The sequence below is a fragment of the Balaenoptera physalus genome, assembly GCF_965194825.1.
Source record: "Balaenoptera physalus genome assembly, chromosome: 16".
NCBI classification, from domain to species: Eukaryota; Metazoa; Chordata; class Mammalia; order Artiodactyla; family Balaenopteridae; genus Balaenoptera; species Balaenoptera physalus.
The window spans coordinates 87322493-87338907 of NC_138898.1; the positions used below are offsets into that span (position 1 = coordinate 87322493).

Sequence of the window (16415 nt, forward strand, 5' to 3'; positions counted from 1 at the left end):
TCCAAAATATTTACTCTTACATAGCTTCATTGCTTTGGCATCCTCTTGTGCTGATATGTCAGCAATAACAGCAATAATGATATAACAAATTGTATCTGTATATGTGTATGTCCGTCAACACAAGCTTATAATTATTACTTTATACAGTTATCTTTTAAATCAGGTAGAAGAGCTACAAACAAAAAATACATTTATACCATCTTTTATTATTACCTGTAAGTTACTTTTACCATTGCACTTTGGTTTTTTTTTTAAAGAAATCCTTGGGGTTTTTTTGTTGTTGTTTTTATTTTATTTATTTATTTATTTTTTTTTTAATTTATTTTTTTATTTGGCTGCATCAGGTCTTAGTTGCAGCACACGGGATCGTCATTGTGGCATGCAGCATCTTTCATTGTGGTGCACAGGCTCTCTAGTTGCGGCATGCAGGCTCCAGAGCACGTGGGCTCAGTAGTTGCGGCATGCAGGCTCTCTAGTTGTGGCATGCAGCTCTAGGGCATGTGGGCTTAGTTGCCCCGGGGCATGTGGGATCTTAGTTCCCTGACCAAGGATTGAACCTGTGTCCCCTGCATTGAAAGGCAGACTCCTAAGCACTGGACACCAGGGAAGTCCCACCATTGCTCTCTATTCCTTTGTGTGGATTTGAGTTACTATCTAATATTCTTTCATTTCATCCTGAAGGACTCCCTTTAGTATTTTCTTGTAGGGTAGATGTGCTTGCATTGAATTCTGTCAGTTTTTGGTTATTTGGGAATGTCTTCATCTTGCTTTCAGTTTTGAAGGGTAGTTTTGCCAGACATAGAATTCTTCATTGACAATCTTTCTCTTTCAGCACTTTGAATATGACATTCCTCTGCCTTCTGCGCTCCCTAAATTCTGATAAAAAATTCAGCTGTAAATCTTATTGAGGAGCCCTCATATGTGATGAGTCGTTTCTCTCTTGCTGCTTTCAAGATTCTCTGTATTTGACTTTTGACAGTTTGATCATGATGTTTCAAGGTGTGTTTCTCTCTGAGTTTATCCTACTTGGAGTTTGTTGAGCTTTTAAAAACCTCACATTTAATTCCTCTCCCCAAATACCAAATATCAGTGCGTTCTGGTAACTCTACCTCCAAGTACGTAGTTAAATCTTTTACTTCTTTCTGTCTGCTCTGCTACTACCCTCACCTAAGGCATCATCGTCTCTTACTTGGACCAGTGGCGTATCTTCCTCACTGGTCTCCCTGCTTCTGCTTCCAGTTCATTCTTTTTTTTTTTTTAATTTTTTTTCATTTTTAAAAATTTATTTTATTTTTGGCTGTGGTGGGTCTTCATTGCTGTGTGGGCTTTCTCTAGTTGTGGCAACTGGGGGCTACTCTTTGTTGCGGTGCGTGGGCTTCTCATTGCGGTGCCTTCTCTTGTTGCGGAGCACAGGCTCTAGGCATATGGGCTTCAGTAGTTGTGGTACGCAAGCTCAGTAGTTGTGGCGTGTGGGCTTAGTTGCTCTGCAGCATGTGGGATCTTCCCAGACCAGGGTTCGAACCCATGTCCCCTTCATTGGCAGGTGTATTCTTAACCACTGTGCCACCAGAGAAGCCCTCCAGTTCATTCTTTATCAGGCAGAGTAGTCTCCTTAAAATATTAGTCCAATTACTATGTCTCCCTGCTTAAAACCTCCAGACTTCCCATTTCACTTTGAATAAGTTCTGAACTTAGTCCCTTCATGATCTGGCTCTGCTACTTCTCTATCTTATCTCCCTTCTCCAGTGTATGCAGCTACCCTGACTGTTTCTTCTTTTGAACGTTTCAAGCTCAGAACTACCTCAGGGCCTTCACACCAGCTGTTCCTTCTGCCTGGGGGCTTCACCCAAGTTTAGCTCCCTGTCTTCAATGAGGTCCCAACTTGAATGTAACTTCAGGAAGATGTTCCCCGCTTACTATCACGTCACGAGTTTTTTTCATGTTTATATGTTTGTCTTCTATCCACACTGTCCAATGGAATTAACCTCCACTTCAGAGAGTAACTTGGCTATCATCCTCACCGTTGTATCTCTGGTGCCTAGAATAGGGCCTGACACATTGTAGGTGCCCCAAATACTTGCTGAGTGAATAGAATGAATGGTAATGCCTGTGCTTAACAGGAAGACCTCTTCCAAGGCCTTCCATATAAGGAGAGCTGATGCTGGAGTCCCCTAAGTCTATAGAGGGTCCAGGTCTGCCTTCACCACCAGCAGAGACTTCATCCGAGTTTGACTTCGATTGAGTTGCATTTTATCACTTCAATTCATTCATCACTGATCATCCAGCTACAGTTTCCATGGCAACCCTCAACTAAGCAGAATATTCCATCATCCAGGACACTCTCTGTCCCACCCTTGTCAGAGCACCCAGTTCACTCTAGAGGTGTTTTCCAGCCTCTAGCAAAGGGTAAGGTCTTGGGTGGGGAAACAGAGGCCATGGTTCTCTTTTAGATGGGAGGCTCAAGGCGTAAGAAATTCACTGGATTTCATGGTTGATTCTTGTTTCTGCTTTTACGTCAGGAAAGCCAAACCTCCGATAGGAGGACCAGCCTGCAGCAGTGGTAAGGAGACGTGAAATGTTTCATTTTCCCACAGCAGGTCAGGAAGTACTTTGGTCCCGTGTTCTGGGTTCAGAGTTTCTCCAGTTGCAGGAAGGAAGTTACCTGGCTCAGCAGGGGTTCAAAGCCCTTATGCAAAGTTTTGCTCCTGGAAGAAGCAGTGCCAGGGAATCAAGTAAGGTAAGTTCAGTGTCTGGCATGGGTATGAAATAAGGTAACTCCTCAGCGCCTTTCAGGGGGAGATCTGAGTAGCTTCATCATGAAGGAAATTCCAAATAAACTGCTCTCCACCTGATCTCAGCACCTTGGATTCCAAAGAACCGCCCCCCCCCCGGCCGCAAGCAGTGAATCTGGCCTAATTTCTTGTTCAACCCAACACTAATGATTGAGCTCCTGCCAAGTCACAACGTACAACATTGAAAATTGACTCCAGGAACCTCAGTGACCCAGTAATGATCTTGGTTTTAGAAGTCACAGCTTCCATTTTGGCCTATCAAGTACACCAAGCACATAGTGTCATTTGGCCCCAAGATTGGACTCTGCTCCCTTAGAATAAAAATTTAGACATTGCCACTTGGGAAGGGGACAAAGTGAGTTATACTCTGCAGCTACTAAAATAAAGATACAAAAATAGAAAGTGGGGGTGAGGGAGGCATACCTAACATTTGTGGAGATGGGGAAAACATCAACACACCTGCCAGGGCCGGGTGGACACATAGAGGTGGCACCGGGAGGACACATTGGCCCTAGGTCCCCTCAGAGCCAAAAGCCAGAAGGCAGGGGGTGGGTGGAAGGGCCTTCAGAGCCGTACGCCGGCTTGGATCCCAGCTCTGCCCTTTGTCAGCTGTATGATCCCAAAGTCACTGTTTAATTGTTCCACGTATTCACCTGTGAATTGGGATGAACTCTTTCAGGGGGTCGTGAACAGGATTAAATGAGATTTTAATGCAGAGCACACAGCGTAGGTGCTGAACAGGTGTCACACCTGAGACAGGGCGCTGAGGGTCATCTAGCTAAGCTTGATTCCCAGTTGAGATGACAGGGACAGGCTGGGGACAGAGAGGCTGGGAAGAGCCTGCGGGGCATCCCCAGATGGAGCCTGGAGTTGAGGAGGGAAGGGCGCAGTCCAGCACCACACCCTCCTCCAAGCGTCCTCAGCTCCCCTGGGGCCACCCCCTGGGGCTCGGCCCAGGCTAACCAGAGAGGACAACCTCCAGCAAAGCACCAGCCCTCCCTGCCCTCAGCCCCGGACAAGGAGAAAGCAGACATCAAGGCATCTTCCAGTGCATTTTAATCAAAATTCCATCATCAGAAGAGTTCTTGTAGCATACAGTGTTAGGATGGGCATGTCGACTTGGTCCTACAAATGGAATATCCACAGATTTGCACTTCAAACATGTATGAAAAATAAAATATATAATATTTAGCTGTATAAATTTCCCCACTAATCACGTTATCTTTAAAATAAATTACTACCTCTGTCCAATAAATTAATCAGCCTGGAGTCACTAAGTAGACATCAGCCAAATGACATCCATTTCCTGAAAACATTCTGGGGGAAATACTGGAGACAGTCAAATGCTTACAGGAATCAACATGAGTTAAAACTAGCACGTCCAAAAAAACACAAAAAACAAAGAAAAACTAGCACGTTCCTCACAGTGGGGCGAGACATCAAACATGGGAGCCAGCTAATGGCTGCTCTTTTCTGTTGGGAAAAAAAAAAAAAAAATCAATTCCCCAAACCACACCGAATGGTTGTAAAAGCTGCAACTGAACTTTTGGCACCAGTGGAGAAAAGACACCTTTCAAAGCCATACCCAACCAGGATTCTGCCAAAGCACGGGTCAGAGGGAGAGGTGACAGAGGGGGAGGGACAGCTGCCATGGCCCTTCTCCGTTCTGAGTTCCCATTCACAGCCCCCTCTCTGGGGCCATGGACGCCCCCCCCCACCTTGGAGGAGGCAGGGCATTGTCCGGGCAGCCCGCCTTCCTCAGTAAACTCAAGAGTTCCTGGGACGGAAAGATTCACAGCGTAAAGAACATCAAGAGAAAGGCCCTTTTGGGGGGAGGGTGGAACGGGGGGGCGGTTTGCTGCGTGCTCAGTTGACAGCAGGGTGTACTCAACACACAAGGGACGCGGCCACTCCAGCGGGACGGATGCACAGCCTCTGAAGGGGACGGACAGACGGCGCACACGAGACACCAAGGATCCGAGAGGGTGGGCAGGGCTGGGGTGCGCTAGCATTTACAGGGGTGCTGAACAGGGCTTTAAGGACAAGAGTCCCTTCACAGCAGAAGTCACAAATCCACCCACCTGCGGCTCAGGGCTTCTTCCCCCTCCCCCAAAACCAACAAAATCTTGGTTAGGAACAAATAAGCTGGTGACAAACGCCTCAGGCTTAGAGATGCCCTGGGAACGGGCTTTGGGGGTCCCGGCGCACTACGGCAGGAGGTTTACACACGGTTCCACCGGGGGAGGAAGGGGAGCGGCCCGACCCCCGCCTCCTGGGCAGAGGAGCAGGCGGCTACAAGTCAAGGAGACGCTCCTCGCAGGTCTGCACCGGCCACTTCGAAGCCCCTCCAAACACGTCCACGTTGTTGTCTACCCAGGGGATGACGTTGCCCGGCATGTTCGTGGAGCAGTTGGCGATGTTGATGATCTCTTGTGCACGGAGGACGCGGTCCCATATGTTGAACTGGCTGAGCTCCCCCACGAATGCCTGCGTGGCATCGAACCTGCCCCCAACCGTGTCCTGGGAAAGAGGGACAGACTGTATCGGGGCAGGCTCACAGGCAGACACATCTGTTACCTGTCCCAGTGTGTGACCGGCTTCAGGGGAGGTGGGGGGACGCCAGCCTGGGAGGGAGATGGGGACTGGGGCATTTTCCTGACTCCCCGACTCAGATCGCAGCCCGTGACCACTGATTCCTGCCCGTTCCAAAGCTTTAGGGCATGTCAGGCCTGGGAAATGGCGAGACTCAAACCGGCCCCTTTTTAGGGAGGGGAAACTAAGCAGAGAGATCCTTGCCCAACGCCCCAGAGCGAGGACTGGACCCCGGTCTCCCGACTCCCAGCCTCTCCCAGGGGAGAAGAAACAGGGTAGTGGGGAGCGGGGAGAGCCAAGGGCCCAGACTCAAAACCCCCCAGAGGACCTGAAGTCTATTCCCCCGTTTTCCACCAGGAAACCCCAAACACAGACTGAAACGTGAATTCTCATCTGCCCGAGAGCAGACGTCCTCTGCCCCAGATGGCGAGTTTTCTGAGCACGGTCTCTGAGGCCTGGCCCCACCTCGCCCACAGGTGTTGTTCTCCAGGTGCCCTTGCTGGGGATCAGGGTCACGACCCTGAGCTGGCAGCTCCTGGAAGATGACAATACCAGCCAGCGCCCGGCATCCGGAGTCAATGCAGTGGCCAGCAGAGGCCAAACAGCTGGAGAGATGGCCCGGGGTCGCTACATAACCCTGGGACTCCAGGGTCACTCCTGCTCACCTGTATCGGACAGACTCCATTCTAGAATCTGTCTGAACCCACCACACCAACTCGGTCCCTGCCAGGAAGGGCAGGATGTGTCCCCATCCCCGCTCTCAGCCCCTTAGGCCACAGGATAGCACGGGCTGAGCCGGCAGGGACGCTGGCCATCCAGGCTGGCCGTCGTGCTGCGGTGGCCAGGTCCAGGTCCGGCAGGCGGACAGACAGCTGAGCAGGGCCAGGGGCAGCCCGCAGGCCCGGCCGTGTGCCGCTTGGCCTGCCAGCCGCTCCTCCCGGCACCCCACCTGCACCCACCTGCTCCTGCCCGAGGATCAGCACACCCCCCGGCTTGATGGGGTGCCACGGGGCCAGGTTCTCCCCGGTGCCCAGCTTCTCCCCATCCTGGAAGGCCTCCCACATGCCGTCCCGCGTTGTCCAGGTGACACAGATGTGGTGCCACTTGCCGTCACTGACAAACAGGGGCAGCTGTGCAACCTGTGGGCGGCAACGCGCAGGTGAGGGCCCCCTTGGGGTTCCCAGGAGTCTGACCTGGGGGGACGGAGCCCCTGGGCCCACTGCTGCTCCCCTTCTATGCTCTGTGGGTAACATGCCCGACCTTGCCCAGCTCAGAGTGACCCTTGGGCTGGAGACACCACGTGTGTCACAGACTCTTAAGAGGAAAGGGGCAGCCTGGGTACACACCCTGACCCCAGGGTGACCTGCTTTCAACTGGACACCCTTGGACCTGGGCTTGGTTAAGGGCCTAGGATTCTGTGCAGACCAAGCAAATGTGACAGACGGCTCCCCACCCTGCATACTGGTCCTGAACATCCCTCACTGGAGAACCTAAAGGGAAGTCAGGACTCTACTGGACCAATTTCTTTGGAAAACAGGCCAGGCATCCACCCTCTGCAGGCAAAGTCCCAAGTGCCATAGTGGCACCTGGGGATCTGCATGTATGTGTGTCCTCCTGTGAGGAGCACCTTCAATTACGTGTGAGTGTAGGGGGGTGGGGGATGCACACAGAACTGGGGGGAGGGCCTTTCCGACCCACACTGTCTCCTGGCAGCCCTGTGAGTGCTCTACAGACCAGTTCGCCTGTGAAGCACCCTGTTGTTACTGCTGGTGTCCTAGCAACCCGGAGCTCCCTCCCAGGAATGGGCTATTTACACGACATCTAAACCGAGAGGAAAACAAGGCTCTCGGCCCTGCCTCGTCCAAGGGCGTTATTTAGAATAATTAATCCCTAGATCAAGGATGTGGTCACCGCTGGAAGGAGCCCTGAAGGTGGATTCCACGGCGTTTCCCACTTCAGTTCCAGCCAGGGCGGTTTAGTAAAGACAGACAGGGTGGGAGGCCATTGCCTGGGGAGCGCCCTGCGGGCTGGTGCAGCCATTCACCACTCAGCTCCAGCAAGGAGGGTGTGAGGATGCAGTTCGGGTGACGTGGAGCCTGACTTAAGTTTAGGTGAGGCTGCTGGAGGGTCCCGCAGATGCTCAGAGCTGATCTCTTGAGGAGACCGCGTTCCTGAATGTCGAAGTAAGCCAGTCCATCAGAAAGGGGACATTGACTCTGTGAAAGGCAGGACTAGAGGGGTGGGGGCAGGTGGGTGGTTGCCATGGGCTGGGGTAGGAGCAGGAGGTGACTACAAAGGGGAATGAGGGAATTTGGAGGGAAGATGAAACTGTTCTAGATTTTAGTTGTGGTGGATTCAATAATTGTATGCATTTGTCAAAACTGGTTGAACTATACACTAAAAAGTGTAAATTTTATTGTATGTAAATATATTTCAAGCCCCCCCCCACTAAAAGATGTGCTCATGAGAAATATCACACACTCATACACACACACACACACACACACACACAAATACACACCCTCCCCTAATCGGTGCAGCCCCGGGGAACAGCCCTCACTGACCGGCCTGAGGGTCCGTGACAATTCAGGCGAGCACGCAGAGACCCAGCTCATTCTGTTCCTTCCGGGGCCTCTGTGCCTGGACCCTCTGCTGCTTCCTGGCGGGATTCACAGCTTGGATCTCCACAAGCTGCAGCTGCCTGCCCCCTGCCCCCTACCCAGCCACCTGCCCAGAGTGGGACTGAGTCAGGGCAAAACTGTCCCCACTGCGAGGAGGACAGCCCCGTGGCCAGACGTCAGGCTCCCTGCAACATCCCAACCTCGGCAGCCGCCGGGATGGGGGGGTGGCCGTCCCAGCAGGCCTCACCTTGTCGTTGATGAGCAGCTCAATGGGGTTGTTGCCCCACTCTATCAGCACGATCTCGTTGGCCTGCCCGGGCACCGCGTAAGAGAACGGGGTGCCGATGCCCGGCGAGGCGCTGGACCGCAGCCACAGGCAGATGGTGAAGGCGTACAGCTCGGGCAGCGTCTTCTTGATCTTGCCGTAGAGGTAGTTCGTGCGGAGGGGGAGGGACACTTTGAAGGCATCAGGCGACTTGAAAGCACTGTTGCCTGGGGCGGGGGAGAGAGGGGCAGCAGCATGTGAGACCCCTCTCTCTTCCCTCTCATCCACAACCCAGAGGGCAGCCCACCTGGACCCCCGCCCGGCCTACTGGCGGGTCCCCCAAGCAGTGGAGCACCTGCTACTGACCAGCTGCTGTTCAGTGCTGAAGCTCCAGTGGGAAACGGGCATATCCTCACTCTCGGAAGCTCAAGGAAGTGGGTAGGGGCAAGCTGGACTTAACTTTCTGGGTAAATTAAGCCAGAAACCCTGTTCCCTCCACTGTTTGCTTGAAATCCCGGCCCTTTCAGCAGGGCTGGGTCAGGGGCCTGCTGGGCTTGGAGGCAGGACATCTTACAGGAACCCAGGAGCTCCATAGACACTTGTCCCCCAATGAGTCCATGTCACTTCTCCCCCCGAAGCACCACCACCGCCCGAGGCGACGGAGCCAGGCACCCGTGACTCGACACTACAACTTAACTCAGAAGGGGCTTTTGGACTAAATCCCTGGTGTGAATTGCTTTGCTCATGATTTGCCCTGCCCTCCTTAAGAGGAAACCAAGTTGACGGACCATCTCCTGCAGTCTGGAAGCAATGGGAGGCAGGGAAATGCAGAGGCTCCCTCTCCACGGAGGCTACCCACCCGCCAGGGCCTTGACCCTTGGGGCCTGCCTGGGGCCGTCCCCACATAAATGGCACTTCCCAAACCTTTTGAAAACGAGTGATACTCTTAAATAGGTCTAAGCCATTTTCAGTACAGTTTTGATTTAAGCTCAGAATTAATGGCAACATCATAAATAAACACGCAAGAAGACAAGCCCCTGCCTGGTTATCACAGATCTCAGAGTTTGCAGGGGACTGCCGACTCCGGGATCTGTCACGGCAAAAGCTTCCCTCTTATTTGGGGACCAGGCGCTGCCAGGGAAGGAACCTAAACGCCCTTCATTCATTCAACAAGTATTTATTAAGCACCCACAAGGGGCCAGATGGTCCCCATCTCTGTCAAAGACAGGCAGGCTCTCCCGGCCTGGAACCAAACTGCCCACGTCACTGGCGGACTAAATCTGTCCCTTTCTTGCCCCTCTCTGTAGAACAGGACCCAGAGTGGATGAACTTTCTCCGTCACGATCCCCCAAACTCATTTTCTGCCACGGTAAGGAACACGTGAGAGAAGCTCTTCGGTGCCACGGTTCACACCTACCGAAGGACCTTCTGCAAAGGAAGGCAGCAGGGCCCAGTGTCACCCTTCCAACCCCTCCGGAACAGGCAGCATAGAAATACTAGAATCTGGGCTTCACACGTACTGTTTACTCCTATCTGCTGGTTGTGCAGTCTTGCCCGATCCATCCTGACCTCCCAAGGCTGTGGCGCACCCCGCGAGGGCCGGGAAGACCTTGCTGCCTGGGGCAGCCGAGGATGGGGCCAGGCTAGAGGTTAGGCTGACGCGGGCCCCACAAGAGGCTGAAGCAGAGCTAAGAGAGGGAACCAGAAAGCCCCAACTCCCCGATTTTGCAGGTTGCACAGTGGGGGCACCGCGGGACTTACCCCAGGTCACGCAGCCCGTGGGTCACAGAACCAGGAACGGAAGTCCCTCTTCCCACTACGCGCAGCTGCGAGTATTTAATCTGCAAATGCTCGTGTTTTCACGAGATGTGATTATCTAATAGAGAGAAATGGCTTCTCTCCTTGCAGGCGGGCAGGCTTGCTGACTGAATAAGGCTCGGTGTCGGTAATATCGTTAGCTCGGTGACAACAGAGGTTTCATCAGAGCTGGGAGAGCCGAGGGGTGGCCATACCTCGAAAGCCGGTGCCCTCTATTTATATAAAACAGCTTGGAGGTTCAGAGGAAACTCAGTTAAAACCAATTAAGGAATTAAAAGCCCTGACCAATAAATCAGAGACTGCAGGTGGCAGACAAGCCAAGGAGGGGGGTGGCCGGAGGCCAAAGAGACAAGGGTTCCAACATCTACTTCAACTGCGAGCTCGGCTCTGCCTGGCCGGCGGACCCGGGTCTGGAGGCTGCCACAGATGAGGAGGTCTCACAGTAAAGAAAACAAGCACCCGTGGGACCTGGGTGGCAGGAGCACACGCAGGGTTGGATGTGCACCACTGGGCTGGGAGGCCAGCATGGCCGGAGCTCACATGCCCCTCCAGCCTGCAGTCTTCATGACTCTGGTCCTCCGGGGTCACCACTAACCTCAACCGCAGCTCTGCAGTCTGCCAGCCACGTGAATGCAGGCATCACTTAGCTCTGACTCAGTCTCTCGTCTAACTAAATCCCATCTCACGGGGCTGTTGCAGGGGCTACAGAGGATACAGAATGTGGAACTCAGAGGCCAGCGTCTGGTGCAGAACAGGCACTTAACGGGCAGGGGACGATGCACCGAAGGCCACAGCACCCCAAAGCCCCCGCTTTGCATATGGTGGACGTCTGTCTCCTCTGGGCTCAGCAGGATGCTTCTGAGGAACACAGTGTGTATTCTACTCGTGGTACATTTGGGGCCTGGGAGTTCACATATCCCTTCACACTTGTCTCATACACGACAGACATAAACTCAGAACTGCCCAGAAGGCAAATCGGTCAGCAGATGATAATTTTCCTCAAAGACTCATCCCACGGCTGGGTGGAGCAAACAGGATTCGAGAATTCTCGTGGTGGGCTCAAAAGGCAGAGGACAGCGAAAGCTGAGCCGCCGCTCAGTGCCAGGGCCTGCGGGCTCTGCAAGAATGGCCAGCCAGGGCACTTAATGTTGCGGAGTCCAGCTCTAGTTCGAACACGGACTTCCCCTCTGGGCCAGGCGAGCTCTGAGGGCTTTCCGTAGCACCAAAGAGCGTGGGTGCGGGAATCGGACCGGCTGGGACGAGGCCTGACTGTTGCTTTCTGGCTGTGAACAGACAGGCTAAGGATGGGAGGGAGAGTCACAAAGTGGCAACTCCTGGGTGGCCCAAGCCATGATGAAGAACCTTAGAGGAAGCCACGTGAAACTCACAACCCCCCTGGAGTCGCAGAACAAAACGGGGAGGGGCGGAATTATGTGACTGCTGCTGGTCACCAGCCGGTCCCCTCTCCCCACATGACACGTCTGGCTGAGAACCTCGGAGCACTTTCCTGGTCTATGAAATGGGTATAACAGGAATCCTGTCTCCACGCTCTAACTCAGTGGACTTCTACTAACCCACTTCTATTAACCCACCTCCTTGTAGCCACTCGGCTGCCATGCCAAGCGAGGTATACAGCCACCAAGGTCTCTGGCAAAGCCCTCCCCTCATTCTACAACCAACCCTGCTTCAAGCTACTGAGTAACTGCAGTGTCCCTGCTCCCTCAGCCTGCAGGTTCCAGGTCCCATGAGGGCGAGGCTGGGCAAGGGAACCTGAGCCACCCTCCCCTGGCCCTGACGCTGCCTTTCTCTCCTGCTGTCCTGTGACAAAGGCCTGAGCTGCAGTTGCCCTGCCTCCGGGGAAGGCTCTTGAGACCTAATGAGCTTCCTGAGGTCACCCAGCAACGGAGGTGAGGCAGATAGGACTTTTTTTTTAACTCAAGAATCCAAGTGTAATAATAAGAGTAAGGAAGGAAGGACAGACTTTTCTGGAGGGAGAGAACAGGAAAGGGATGAAGGAGACCTGTGACTTCTGGGATGCTGCTGTAAAAGCGACTAAATCAAATGAAACAGAAACACTATCCCCTTGGGTGACTCCATCTGGCCCTGCTGAGCCGACGTCGCTGAAGGAGTAAGTGGACATTCTGCCACTGGACATTCACCTACCCATTCATAAAACTGAGTCATGAGAAATTGCCCTTGTCAGGTTAGTGTATCTGAAAAGACTACAATCTTATATCCACTACCAGCAGACCTAAAACTTCACACCCAGTGCAATCTGAATGATCTAGGGCCCTTGATCCCTCCCCTTCCTGTTTGTGGAAGAAACTTACCCACCAGAATGTGAGCAGAGAAGATACTCAGAATCTGCCGCAGGGGCTAGTTAAGAAGGGACTGAAACGCCCACCTGGCAGGAGGTCAGGGATTAGGTTGTTTGTCCGAGCTGATCCTGAGTGTCTTGCTTTTCCACGGACAATGCCAGTGGGGCTGAGGGCAGGGTTAATTCCGGAAATGGCTGTTATCAGTCACCCTGATTGTTTGCTTGCTGTTCATGCATGCTGTGAAAGTTTGGATTCGCATAGTGGGAATAATACAAATGGAAAGTGCTCAGTAATGTCTCACCCTAGAAAGACATTAATGACAAGCTCTTCTTTGGAGACCTAGCAATCCAGTTTAAATTCATCAGCCACAACTGGGCAAGGAGGAAATTGGGCTAGCACAAACACTTCTTGCTGGGACTACATAAGTACAACCAATCAGGTACAATGGTCTCTAACTTGGCTAAAAGAAAAGCCACCTGGCTGGTCACAACTGACCCAGCTGGATTCCGGGACATGTTTTCCTAACCAGAACCTAGTTCTGTTTACGAGCACTATTTTGCTATTACAATTGGCTGAGGAATCCTTTCCAGAATCTTCAGAGCTACAGTACCTCTGTTAAGTCAGATATTCCTATAATTTATCATGCAATAAAAGGAATATGAATAAGTCTAACTACAGACTATAAAAAACAAAACAAAACAAAACATCCACAAACCATGTAGTGCCACAACCACCGCTGACAACGGGGGTCTGAGCACAAGTGATGAAAACCAGGCCACTCCCATCAGCCATCAGCCGCCTCCGTCCCCACCATCTCTGACAAGTGCCAACAAGGCCAAATCAGCCCACCTGTGGGGGAGAAACCCCAACTCTGTGCACCATGAGATGACTCAGGTTGAAAAAGCAACACTTCGTCTGAGAAGTGAGAGGCAGAAGGGATAGGTGGACTGCTGATTGGATGGTAAGGAGTCAGGTGGTTTTCTGCACCCAGGACTGAAGGTTCAGAGGTGACGGAAGAGCAGCTCAGAGCCGAGCAAACTCGGGAGCAGAGCCACTGCCCAAGAGTCAGCAGGCAGGGGTCTGGGAGTGGCCTGGTCTGTCAATGGGCAAGAGGGCTGCGCTGCTGACCCCTCCCGGCCTGCCCTCCCCTGCTCTGAGCCCCACTTTCCTTGCGTGGCAGCCAAGAAGGAGGACAGTGGGCTGGGGGGCCGGATGGATGTCAGCCAAGGGGAGACAGAGACACTGGTGAAGCACTCACCTCGCTCCAGCTCGGTCACCCTCTGCAGCAGCGCGTTCAGGGCGCTCTCCGTCTTCTGGCGGTGAGCCGAGGTCTCGTTGTGGAGCAGGGACTTCTCATCCTCCAGCTCGGCCACCTTGCTCAGCAGCTGCCTCTCCAGCTCCCCCAGCCGCCGCTGGAGCACCTCCCGAAAGTCGCCGGGCAGCGCCGCGCTGGACACGTTCACTCGGAGCTGGTGCTTTTGGTGGGGGAGGAGGGGACACAAGTGGGAGAAGTATTAAGGCCAGTTAAAAAGAAACTGTGAGATGTAGCTCTAATGGCCCCCCCACACAGGAAGAAGCTTCCAAAGTGGGAGTATTCAGTCGTGCCAGTGGCAGGAAGGGGAGCATTTCACTGATTTTTTTTTTTTTTTTTTTTTGGTTGGGGGTATGGAAAGGATTTCATAGTCAGACAAGAATTGCTCTGCTGCGATATTTGAAACTTAGGAATCTCATTTCCCTTCCGGGAAAGCTGTTTTTCTCCTCTTACTGAAAGGTCAAAAATTTAACCAACATCTATCATTCTCAAGTAAAGACCAAAATACAGCTAGAATTAAAAGAGAGAGAGAGAGTTAATCAAATGGTCCTCAAAACTGATGAGCTTTCATCTAACCTCCCCAAGCTCCAGTATGGCACAAAGATGCGTGACTAGGCTTGCAGGGATGTTACTGGAAAATGAAAACTCTAAAGCGTGACAATTCTGAATTCCAGAAATCTTTGCTTTTATTTCTTTCACTCCTCTACCATTTTGCTGGCTCTGAAGGCAGCCAGCCACTGTCTAGCCATGAGTCCTTGGCAAGCTATTTACCCCCTCTACTCTAAGTGCTCCAAATTTTAAATGCAGATTATAGGATCTGCCTCAAGGGGTTGTCGCACGGGTTAAAATTAGATAATATGCCTGGCGCATATTTAGTGTTCCAGAAATGTTAGCTGTTATTAATCATAATGAATCAAAGGATATACAGATGCTGGAAATACTGTATTTAGCCATCATGCCATGGGAAACTCTCAAGTAATTTTGCAATAATTACCACCTGTAATTGAAACCTTGTTTTGCGAAGTAGTATTTTGGTAAACGTGTATAACAGAAACATCCACACTGCTTAAACAGGGCGGAAAGTAAAGATAGAAATTAAATGAACATTTCTCTCTCAAAGTTCCAAACTGCATACGCCTTCCAAGAGAGAAGGGAATAAGGTCCCTTCCCCCAAAGCAATCGGGAAGGGCACCTCAGATCCGCGCAATTTGGGCATAGTGGCTTTGAAGTTAACCAGGTTTCCTCCAAGGCGCGTCTAGTATGGCCGGTGACCAACCCGCGCTCGCCTCCCGCCGAGACCCCCGGACCTCCACCTGCTCTAGTCCAGCCCAACTTGATTTATAAAAAGAAACACCGGACGCCCAGGGCTGCTGACCTCACGCGGCAGCCTCACATCACCCGACAGAAGCTTCACGAGCGCGTCCTGCTAGGGGAGACTCGGAGATTTGCAAAGAGAGAGAGGAGGCCGTCCGCGTTCGCCAGCCCGGACCTCGGGAAGTGAATGGCCGCACAGCTGGCAGTCCTGGCGCGCGGGGCGATTTAACCCTTCCCTTCCAGCAAGGGGGTGGGGAGGAGGGATGCGAGCCAAGCAAGTTAAGTTCCGGAGCAGGACCGAGAACGCCCCTGACCCCAAACCCAGCTCGCCCTGCTTCAGAGCGCGTCCGGGCGGCCGTGTTCCGCACAACCTGGTGGCAGGACCATGCGCCCCTCCTCTGCCCTGAGCCTCGGGGACGTTCCCCCAGGGACCCCTCGCCCTGCTACCTCGAGGCTCTCCAGGCGGTCCTTGAGGGTCTGCAGAGAGCGGCTGAGCTGCTCCACGACGTGGCCAGGGTCCCGCGGCAGGTCGCCCATGGTGTCCTTGCCCGAGGCCGCCCGGCCCGGCGCCTTGCCCCCCGCAAGCCCCTCGCAGCGCGCCAGCTTGGCCGTGAGCTCGCGAATGGCCTCGCGTTGCGAGCCCAGCGTCTCCTTCTGCTGCACGACAGTCTCACGCAGCTGCAGCACCGCGGCCCGCAGCTCCTCCTCGGGACTCAGCGCGCCGCCCTGCATGGGCATCGCGGGCAGTGGGCAGCCGGCGTGCGCCGCCTCCGGGGGCAAAGCAGTGCACACGAAGCGGTTGCCGGGCGCCTGGCCGTCTTGGGCCCCGGCGGCCACGGCGAGCGCCACGCCAGCGGCCAGCAGCGCCAACATCCCGCCGCTGCCGCGCTCACTCCAGCATCCGCGGGCGGGCGGGCTAGCGGGCGCCGTCGGGGCGGGCGGCGGGGGCGCCTGCGCGAAGGGCTGCGGCCGGGCGCGCCGCTCGAGAGCAGCCTGAGCGCGGGAGCCCGCGGAGCAGCCAGTCGTCGTACAGTTCGCACACTGCCTGGCTCCGCGCTCTGGCCAGGCCGGGCCCGAGCGCCCTTTCTTAAGCTGGAAGGGAGGGGGGAACCCCAGCGCATGGGGCGCGGCGCCGCGAGCTCTGATTGGCCCGGCCTGGTGTACGTCACGCAGGGGGCGGGGCGGGGCGCCTACTCGCGGAGCGGCGGAGCGGCGGACCGGGGGTGGGTGCGTGGGCCCGAGCTGAGGGCCCGAGTTTGGGCCCACGGGTCCCCCAGGACCGGGGAGCTGAGGTAGAAAAGGCCCTGGGTGCCTTCAGGAGCCTCGGCCGGCGTGTCCAGGCGCCCCTCGGACCCACCCGAGGACGCGGGCGTCGCGGGCTGT

General features: G+C 53.9%; 1 protein-coding gene across 3 annotated transcripts; it reads right to left on the minus strand.

Annotated features, from left to right (window-relative positions):
* Positions 1 to 3830: 3830 nt before the first annotated feature.
* Positions 3831 to 16095, minus strand: NPTX2 (neuronal pentraxin 2). Of its 3 annotated transcripts, none has more exons than XM_082429789.1 (5): positions 15480 to 16095; positions 13665 to 13875; positions 8253 to 8497; positions 6344 to 6523; positions 3831 to 5312 (listed from the first exon to the last, which is right to left on the minus strand). In XM_082429789.1, exons 1-5 carry the CDS (start codon positions 15903 to 15905, stop codon positions 5085 to 5087), a joined length of 1290 nt encoding a protein of 429 aa, XP_082285915.1. In that variant the 5' UTR covers positions 15906 to 16095; the 3' UTR covers positions 3831 to 5084. The 3 variants fall into 3 exon arrangements, with proteins under 3 accessions (XP_082285915.1, XP_082285914.1, XP_082285913.1); XM_082429788.1 differs by having other exon boundaries at positions 13665 to 13881; XM_082429787.1 differs by lacking the exon at positions 3831 to 5312 and having other exon boundaries at positions 5319 to 6523; positions 13665 to 13881.
* Between the last annotated feature and the right edge of the window lie 320 nt (positions 16096 to 16415).